Source organism: Manacus vitellinus, unplaced genomic scaffold (genome assembly GCF_001715985.3).
Source record: "Manacus vitellinus isolate BGI_N305 unplaced genomic scaffold, ASM171598v3 scaffold_5_pilon, whole genome shotgun sequence".
Taxonomy (NCBI): Eukaryota; Metazoa; Chordata; class Aves; order Passeriformes; family Pipridae; genus Manacus; species Manacus vitellinus.
The window spans coordinates 17,534,583-17,543,142 of record NW_021940682.1 but is presented as its reverse complement, the minus strand read 5'-3'; the positions used below and the strand labels follow the sequence as shown (position 1 = coordinate 17,543,142).

Sequence of the window (8,560 nt, the reverse complement as noted above, 5' to 3'; positions counted from 1 at the left end):
TATGTGTTCCCTTTCTCCTCCCTTTGCAAAACACTGGGACTGTGCACTGTTCACAAGTTTGAAAGCTGAGGATGTGTGGAACATGGAGAGAAAAGCCTGTGCTGGTCATTCTTGGGCAGGGCTGTGCTTTCTTCTTGCACTGATCAAGTAGCAGCAGATGCCCCTAAATCTGTCTGGAGGACTGTCCGTGTGCCCGTACAGGTGTGTGGCATACTGCTCCTGAGCACACAAGCTCACAGTCTGGTCCTGCTCCCTCTTCTTTCAAGCCTGTGAGAATCAACACATCTCTTAAAGTAGCAAAGAGTTATTCCTTCCCTCTCTGTTTTTTGTTAGAGACTGTTCATCCTCCCTTACCATCAACATGCAGTATAAATAGTTCCAGGAAGAAGTCAAGGAAACTGAGTTAGCTGTTCCTTTGTTGTGAGATGCAACATATACTACAGCTGGCAGAGTGCAGTCCACTGGTGAAACTGGGTGGCTGGGGGAGGTTTGGCAGGGCTGTGATCCAGCACACTCAGGAAAGCAGTGTCTCTCATCGTTCTGGCTGGCAAAGTGCTGGCCTTTGGGTAAGAGCAGTGTCCCCTCATTAAAAAGAAGTTGCCCTAAGGCTAAGAGCAAAATACATTTTCTTCCACTTTCTTTGACTGAAGCTGGAACTCCTCTGTGTCTAAACTGGTAAAAATCAACTGAAGGTAAGGCATCTGCACCTACAGGAATTTCAGTCACTGCAAGCTGAGCTCTGCCTCCTTCACCTCATCCCATCCTTGTTAAGTTTTGCTGTGAGCTCGAGGGCAAAACTGAGACATAAAAGAATCTGTAGTTTCTGTAAGTCTTGAACCATTGTAGCTATTTTTGAAGCTCCCTGGCGTATTGCTGCTCCTTTTGTTCCTCTGCTGTGGAGGAGGGTCATGGAGAAGAGGAAGGTAATGCAGAGACCAAACCAAGGGGTCACCTTCTACATGAGGCCACCTGCAGTGGGTCCCATGGAGCATGTTTTGTGAGCAAGGAGCCTGGAAAGGCTGCTTGCACAAGGACCTGTGGGCCAGGTCGTGGGGAGAACCTGTGAGACCAGCTTTGAGTAGCCAAGCCATAGCAGCAGGACAAGCGTGGGAGGTTGATTAATTACAGGTGGTTTTTTTTTCATAAACAAACTATTTAGAAACAGGATTTTCCTGAGCCTGGTATTTAGTGTCAAGATCAGATGTCTGTAGGAAAAAGAGGTGTGCAAGGGTAGAATTGATAGTCTCTGCAGAAGACAGATTCACTCCTAGGTAGGACATGGACTCAAAAGTCCTTTATGCCTCTGGATTAAGGGGGGGGGGGGGGAAAGAGGCTGGGAATTGCTGACTCTGGTTTCTAGTAGAAGTTGCTCTGATAGGATGACTGTGGTCAGAGAATCCCAACAGTGCTCTGGAGGAATTTGAGGTTATTTCAGTGCTGCTTTGGCCTGTCTTGTGCAACCATTTCCCCCCAAACACACTGATGTTGTCAGATATATTTTTAGTTTGAACCTTTTCAGCCCAGCAAGGCAGCAATGGTTGGTGCAGAGCTCTCTTTGCATGGAACAGTTCTGGCTGCATCCAAGAACAGTGAAACCCTGTAGTGGTAGCAGTGGAATCTGGCTCCTTGCAGGCAGAGGTGAAACATTTAACAGGAAATAAAAGTATCTGGCCTAGCAGAGGTGAGTTGGACCCCAACAAGTGGAAGTTCAGGTGTGCTGCCTTCATGTCCTGTGCCCCATCAGGGAGAACAAAGACTGGCTGCCTCTCTGCAGCTTTGTAGCTGCTAAAGTGGGCAAGATATTTGCTGGGTAAATGAACAAAATAAAAGCCTGGAGCGAAGCTGGGGAAAGGGCAGAGGTGGCACTCAGTGCCTGGTATCACATCTCATCCTCCCCATGGTTCTCCAGCAGAGCCCAGGCCACTGCCAGGGAGGTGTAGCTGTCTGGGTTGTTGGCCAGGCAGGGTGGGGGCTCCTGGCCAGGGGAGGTGATGGAGGGTCCAGGCAGGGGGGAGCAGAGTGGGCTGGACAATGGCCAGAGCTGGGGTGGAGGTGGCTGCAGCAGTTGGTTCCACATTGGCTGGTGGAAGGGGTTGCTGCTGAGATGCCGAGTGCCAACTGCTCTGTCACCAGTGGGGCAGAGAGGTTGGAGTTCAGGTGGAAGTGGTTGAGGTTCCTCAGACCCTTGAAACTGCCTGGCTGGGGCTGTTCTAGCCTGTTGTCCCTTTGGTTTCTTCCCAGACCTGCCAGCCATCACTGCCCTCCACCTGTGTCCAGTGTGAGGAAGGGATGGTGCTTCAAGGATATTGGGGTGGTAGCATGAGGAATGGCAGTGGGCAGTGTGGCCAGGCTGCAGCTGGGACACTGGATACAGCATTGCTAGACTGTGGGAGCAGCTCAAGGAGGCATGAGGGCCCAGCTGTGCTGGCAGCACCCAGCAGGTGCAGGGTGAAGACCATCAAACGGCACCAGCACTGGCCAGACTATGGCTGTGACATTGAACAGGCACCACTGCCTTCACCTTAGGCCAGCCATGAGCCCAAAATGGGTCATGGTGATTCAACACAGGCAGTAAGCTCCTCAGGGTGACTTCTGCCAGCCTGAGGTAGATTCATCTCCTCTAGACCTGCATCCCCAATGGTCCTCCCTGCACAGCAGAGTGGAGCTGAGCATGAGAGGTGGTGCCTCCAAGCTGCTCACCACGTCAAGTCACCCTGTGTCCCAGGAGCACTAAACACATCTGGGACCCTGCAGGGACAGAGGATGCAGCCCACTGCAGTGACCAGGGAGGCTTTGGAGAGGCTTGCAGACCCTGGCCAGCATGTCCATCACCCATAGGTGGCACCAGGATTGGACATTCTGATTCTGGCAACTGAGATTGCTGAACAGGGGAAGGGCTTGAAGGGGAGAGAGACATTAGTATCAAATCTTCCAGATTTTTGTCAGGCTGCAGATCTGCTTGCGTTCCCTGGGAGAGTGAAGCACTAATCCAGCAGGACTGCCCTTCTGCAAGCAAATGATGTATCACACAGGCACTGCCACCCCTGGCCTCTTCAAAAGAAGCAAAATGAGGAGAGCGGAAGGCTGTAAACATGGCACAGCCCTGCAGCCTGGTCAGCTGCCTCTTCCCTTTTGCTTGAGCTTACCGCTGCCATTGCAATTTTGGCTGGATGTCACCTTTCTGCCCTGTACCTCTGTAGCTCCTGTGACTAACAGCCAGGAAAGGAAAGGCATAGCTCAGGAAACAGGGAGTGCAAATCCCACATGGGCTTTGCTGGGCTCGTGCTCCCAGCCCCCTGTGAATTAAGGGGGAGGCAATGTCTGGGTTGCTGCCCTCTCTCCAGAGGTGGCTTACCCTTCCTCCCCCTCTCCTCCTTTCCCTCCTCCCACGTTTCTGGCCCCGTCCAGTGAGCGCTGCTGGGAAAGCGACACAACGGGGCCCATTCAGTTCTTGCTTCTGCAAGGAGAGCAAACACTGGTGCAGGAGCCTGGCAGCTGCTACAAGGGGCAGGAGACGCTTTCCTCTCTTTCTTCGCCACTTCTTGAAGTCCAGGTACTCCCAGCCCCGGTTGTGTGAACCCCTCAGGTGTGTGGGAGGCAGGGGTGGGGCGATGCCTGGCATGTGGCAGTGCCCCAGGCACAGCATGGGGACTGAGCTGGGGCATTGCAGTGGTGGCACTTGCTGGTGGGCACACAGGAGGAGGGTGACCCCGGTGTGTGTGTGGGCTGCAGCAGGACTGGGTGTCCTGCTCCTTCAAGCAGGAGGGCGGAGTTGGGGCATGGACCCACAGGGGACGATGAGTCACAGTGGGCAAGGGGCTGCGCACCACAGTGGCTCCACAGGTTTGAGCCTTGCAGACCCCACTGCTGTTGTCTTAGAGCCTAGAGGTGTGCACTGGCCATATCTGCAGCCCCACTGCCTCCTCTGTGCTTGCCCCAGCCTTGGCCTCTCTCTGGTACCTTCGCCCCAGGGGCTCACTCCTGCCCAGCCAAAACCAACTCGTCCTTCCTGCAGCTAAACAGTGGAGTTCTATTCCAAAAACTGCTATGAATAGCTTGAGGGGGAAGCAGAGAGCATGCAGGGTGGGAGGCACAGAGCTGGGGAGGCAGGAAGTGGCCATGGTGGTGGAGATATGGGACATTTGCCATTTAAAGAAGGGTGGCAGCTCGGAAGGCTTTGTGATCACATCCCCTGGGTGGCTATACCTGCTTGCCTTACAAAAAAAGCAGTTTTGGGAGGGATATTGATAGCTTGTACAGACCAAGGCAATCTTATGTTAGTGCTGTGTGAAGAAAAGGGGGGGGTGTGTATCAGCTTCAAGCCAGTTCCCCCGAGTGACCTGCTAGTTGTTACCTTCAGTTTTCATTCCAAGTATTTATCTTCTTTCTTCCACTCTCTTCCTCATTTATGACCCATGAAATCACAGTGTGAGAGCAAGAGACAGACCTGCCCCACCAGGTCACAGCAGCAGCCCCCTGGGTACTCTGTGTGCCAAGCCAGAGATGCTGTTTGGGGATGCACAGGAGCCTGGCCTCTTTCCTGGCCTCACTGCTGTCTCTCCCCAGCCACAGGTGCCCTCTGATATGAGGCTGTCCTGGGGGCTCCTCCTGCTGGCAGCAGCCCTGGGGGGAGCGGGTGCTGCCCGCTGCCCTGCACCCTGTGTCTGCGACAACCTCCGTGCCCACGTCCTGTGCCTCAATGGGAGCCTGGTGGCCATCCCTGACACCATCCCAGAGGTGGGCAAGGGAAAGATCAAGGGATGGGGAAAGAAGGTAGGTATGGTAGCCCTGGGGTAACTCAAGTGTTTTATTTGTGTGGCCAACAGCTCACCAAAAAGCTAGACCTTCGGGGCAACAGCTTCTCGGTCATCCCAGCAGGAGCCTTCCTTGCCACCCCCTACCTCACACACTTAGACCTGCAGCACTGCAAGGTGGAGAGGCTGGAGGAAGGGGCTTTCCGAGGGCTGGGAAGGCTGGTCTACCTTAACCTGGCCTCCAACAGTATAGCCCTTCTCTACCAGGAGTCCCTGGATGGGTTGTCCTCCCTCCAGCAGCTCATCCTGGAGGGGAACCGCATTGAGGAGATCCAGCCAGGTGCTTTTGGCCATCTGGGGTCCCTCACTGTCCTTGACCTGAGGGCAAATGCCTTGGTCTACCTCCCAGACATGGTCTTCCAGGGTCTGCAGGTGCTTAGGTGGCTCCGGCTGTCCCACAACGCCCTCCATGTGCTGGGAAGTGAGGCCTTTGCTGCCCTGCCTGCCCTGCGTAGGCTGAGCCTGGACCACAATGAGCTGCAGTCATTGCCTGGTGAGGCCCTGGCCAGGCTGGATGGGGCTACCCGGCTGGACCTGGGCCACAACCCCATCACCTACGTGGCCGAGGAGGCCCTGGCCATGGCCTCGCTGAGGCACCTCTTCCTGGACCATGCTTCCCTCCAGGACGTGGCACCGGACGCCTTTGCCCGCAGCCCCCAGCTGCGTGTGCTGGACCTCCGCGAAAACCAGCTGCAGGGGCTGCCACCCCTGGCTGGGGCCGGGGGGCTGGCGAGGGTCAGCCTGCATGGGAACCCTCTGCTCTGCTCCTGCCTCCTGCGCCCCTTCCACAACTGGCTGGCGAGGGCACGGGTGCAGGCTGAAGGTGCCTGTGCTGCACCCCCTGCCCTCCGAGGCCGGCCCCTTGACTCCCTGAAGCCCCCTGAGATGAGCTGCAGTCGCCTCTGGCCACCCCCCAGCCCCAGCAGACCATCAGAGCAGCCAAGGGCAGCTGGCAGCAGGCGGTGCCCCCAGGGGTGCGTCTGCTCCCCTGATTTCCATCATGGGTCCTGTGAGAACAGGAACCTACAGGAGATCCCCCGGGACTTCCCTAGGGACACCCGCCTTCTCGACCTGCGCAGAAACACCTTCAGGACAGTGCCACCAGATGCCTTCCCTGGCCTGGAGGAGCTGGTGTCCCTCCACCTGCAGAGCTGCAGCATTAGGGCACTGCAGCCCGGGGCACTGCGGGGGCTGGAGAGCCTGGTCTACCTGTACCTCACTGACAACCGCCTCTCCACCTTGGCAGCTGCTGCCTTTGAGGGGGCCCCACAGCTGGCCTACCTCGACCTGGATCGCAATGCCTTCACCCGTATGCCCGCGGGCGCCTTCCAGCTCCTGCCCAACCTCATCTCCCTCCACCTGCGGCACAACGCCATCGGGGAGCTGGCAGAGGGTGACCTGGCCGGAGCCAGGGGGCTGCGCTGGCTCTACCTCACTGGGAATGCCATCAGGCACATCGCCCCTGCTGCCCTGGCTCCTGCCAAGATGCTGGAGAAACTGCAGCTGGAGGGAAACCACCTGGTGGAGGTGCCCACAGCAGCCCTGCGGGGCCTGTCTGCCCTGAGTGAGCTAAAGCTGTCCCGAAACCCCATCAAGCGCATGGGGGATGGTGTCTTCCTGCCAGTGGCCTCCAGTCTGCAGCACTTGTATCTGGACAACATGGGCCTGGAGCAGGTGAGTGCAGTACAGGACTCCTGAGGGGCAGTGGCACCAGAGGGCACAGCCACAGGTCCCATCTTCTTCCACACTGCCCAGGGCTGGTGGCCCCTATAGGAGCATCCAAACAGACGTCCCCAAATTCCCAAGGCTTCAGGAGATGCTCCATAGCCTGGCTGGGCAGAGACTCAGCTGTAGAATTGCCTTACTGCAGCCTTGTCCACAGCTCCCCTGGGACAGGCTTACTCCCTCCAGTCTTTAAGGACATTTACCCATCATTTCAGTGGGGCCCAGATCATCTCCTTTCCCCAACCCCAGCCAGATTTCTCTTTCTCTTATTACAGGCTGTCCTGCAGGACTTTTCACTGCTATTACCCCAAATGTCTCCATCCTCTCAAGAAAGAAGTGTTAGCAGCACCCTCATAAGGACTGTGTATCTTAACAGCATCCAGGGCTCACTCCGAGACCTCCTGCATGTCTCATTCTTTCTATGAAGACTGAAGGGGGGTCTATTGAGCCCCAAAATGTGACTGAAACTGCTTGAACTAATTAACAGTCCCCCCTGTTTAAAGCAGCTCTTTTGTGGGGCCTCCAGGTTCAGGACAGGCTCCCAAGCTGATTAGCAGTGCAGGGGCAGAGATTTTCTCCCCCGCCCCCATCAGGACCCCCTGACTCACCCTCCCTCTGTTGCAGATTTCCCCTCATGCCTTTGCTGGCCTTGGTCCCAAGATCAGAAGCCTCTACCTGGAGAGAAACAAAATGAGCAACATCCCCGATATGAGCAACTTCACGAGCCTGGAGATCCTCAACCTGCAGGATGTACCTTTCCACTGCGACTGCCAGCTCCTTCCCCTGCGCAGGTGAGTGCTGCGAGGGCGGAACAGCCTCAGGGAGCAACCTGGGGGGCAGTTGGACCTTACCATGCCAGAGGCACAAGCTCACGGCACACTGGCCACTTTGGGCCCTCTCCCATGGTGGTGATATGGAGCATGCACCTATGTGCGAGGATGCACGTAGCCTGGGCTTTCCTGGTATAGGGAAAGCACCCACAAGTTGGGTTTGGCAGATATTCAAGATATTCAAAGGTCATCCAGGTGAGACTCTAAGCAACCTGGAGAGACTTTGAAGTGATTGTCCACTCATGGGCAGAGTTCCACCTCTCCCTTCGCCCTGTCCCATTTCTTTCCCTGATCTTCTGCCACATTTCCAGGTGGATCAACAAACTCAACCTCCGTGTAGGGGCCACCTGCGGGTCCCCTGCAGAAGCCCAGGGGCTGAAGGTAAAGCTTTCCACCACTTTCCAAACCTGCCCTGGCTGGGGCCGAGGTGAGGCTGGGGAAGCCAATCCTGAGAAGACTACGGCTGCAAGCAAGCCCAGCAAGAAAAAGAGATCAGGAAAATCTCCAGCCAGAGGCTTCAACAAGAGCAGAGCTTAAGGTTTCCTAAGGCGTGCAGGATGTAACAGAGCCACACTCACACTCTGGTGAGAGCAGTTTTTTCTAGACTTGTCCCCACCATGGAGATATGGATATTGCCCAAGGCTCAAAGGAGAGAGCCTGGTGCCACCAAAACAATGCTGATTTGCCAAAGATGCAGCGCTTGGTGTTGCAGGATACAGCGGCACGTTCCATAGGGTCTGCAGCATGCTTTGATGACTCAAACAACAAAGTCAAATACTTGCTTTTTTCTTCCCAAGGCTTCCTTCAGCCATGTGGAAAGGCCAATATCCACAAGTTTGTTTTTGTTTTTAAGCATGCCGCGCTTTCGCAGCTTCTGAAGTCATCAAAGAGCCCCAAGTGGGACTGCAATGGGCACCAACCACTAAGATCCAGCACTGGTGCAAATCTTACGCTAGAAAACTTAAAAATATCAGTGAAAGCATTGCCTGAATTCCCAGAAGCTCCTAAGAATTAAAACATAAGCAGATTGAAGCCTTTTTATTTCCTGCAAAATTCAATCAGTGGTCTGACTGATGAAATGGGATCAGTGATCCTGTAAGTGATCCCATCATAAGCAAAGTGCCCAAATCCTTTCCCATGGAAGCCTAGGTTGGGATGAAGTTTGTTCAAATTGAAAAGGCTTTAAAAGAT

At 55.2% G+C, this 8,560-nt stretch overlaps 1 protein-coding gene across 1 annotated transcript; it reads left to right on the top strand.

Annotated features, from left to right (window-relative positions):
• Positions 1–4,584: 4,584 nt before the first annotated feature.
• Positions 4,585–8,156, top strand: CHADL (chondroadherin like). Its single transcript, XM_008931522.3, has 4 exons — positions 4,585–4,737; positions 4,827–6,488; positions 7,164–7,330; positions 7,681–8,156. The coding sequence occupies exons 1-4, from the start codon at positions 4,585–4,587 to the stop codon at positions 7,904–7,906; spliced, it is 2,208 nt and encodes a 735-aa protein (XP_008929770.2). The 3' UTR covers positions 7,907–8,156.
• Positions 8,157–8,560: the final 404 nt, after the last annotated feature.

Coding starts and splice junctions, on each gene's coding strand:
- CHADL (XM_008931522.3), top strand. CDS start 4,585: ATGAGGCTGTCCTGGGGGCTCCTCCTGCTGGCAGCAGCCCTGGGGGGA. Junction 4,738..4,826: donor TCCCTGACACCATCCCAGAG/GTGGGCAAGGGA, acceptor TGTGGCCAACAG/CTCACCAAAAAGCTAGACCT. Junction 7,331..7,680: donor CAGCTCCTTCCCCTGCGCAG/GTGAGTGCTGCG, acceptor CCACATTTCCAG/GTGGATCAACAAACTCAACC.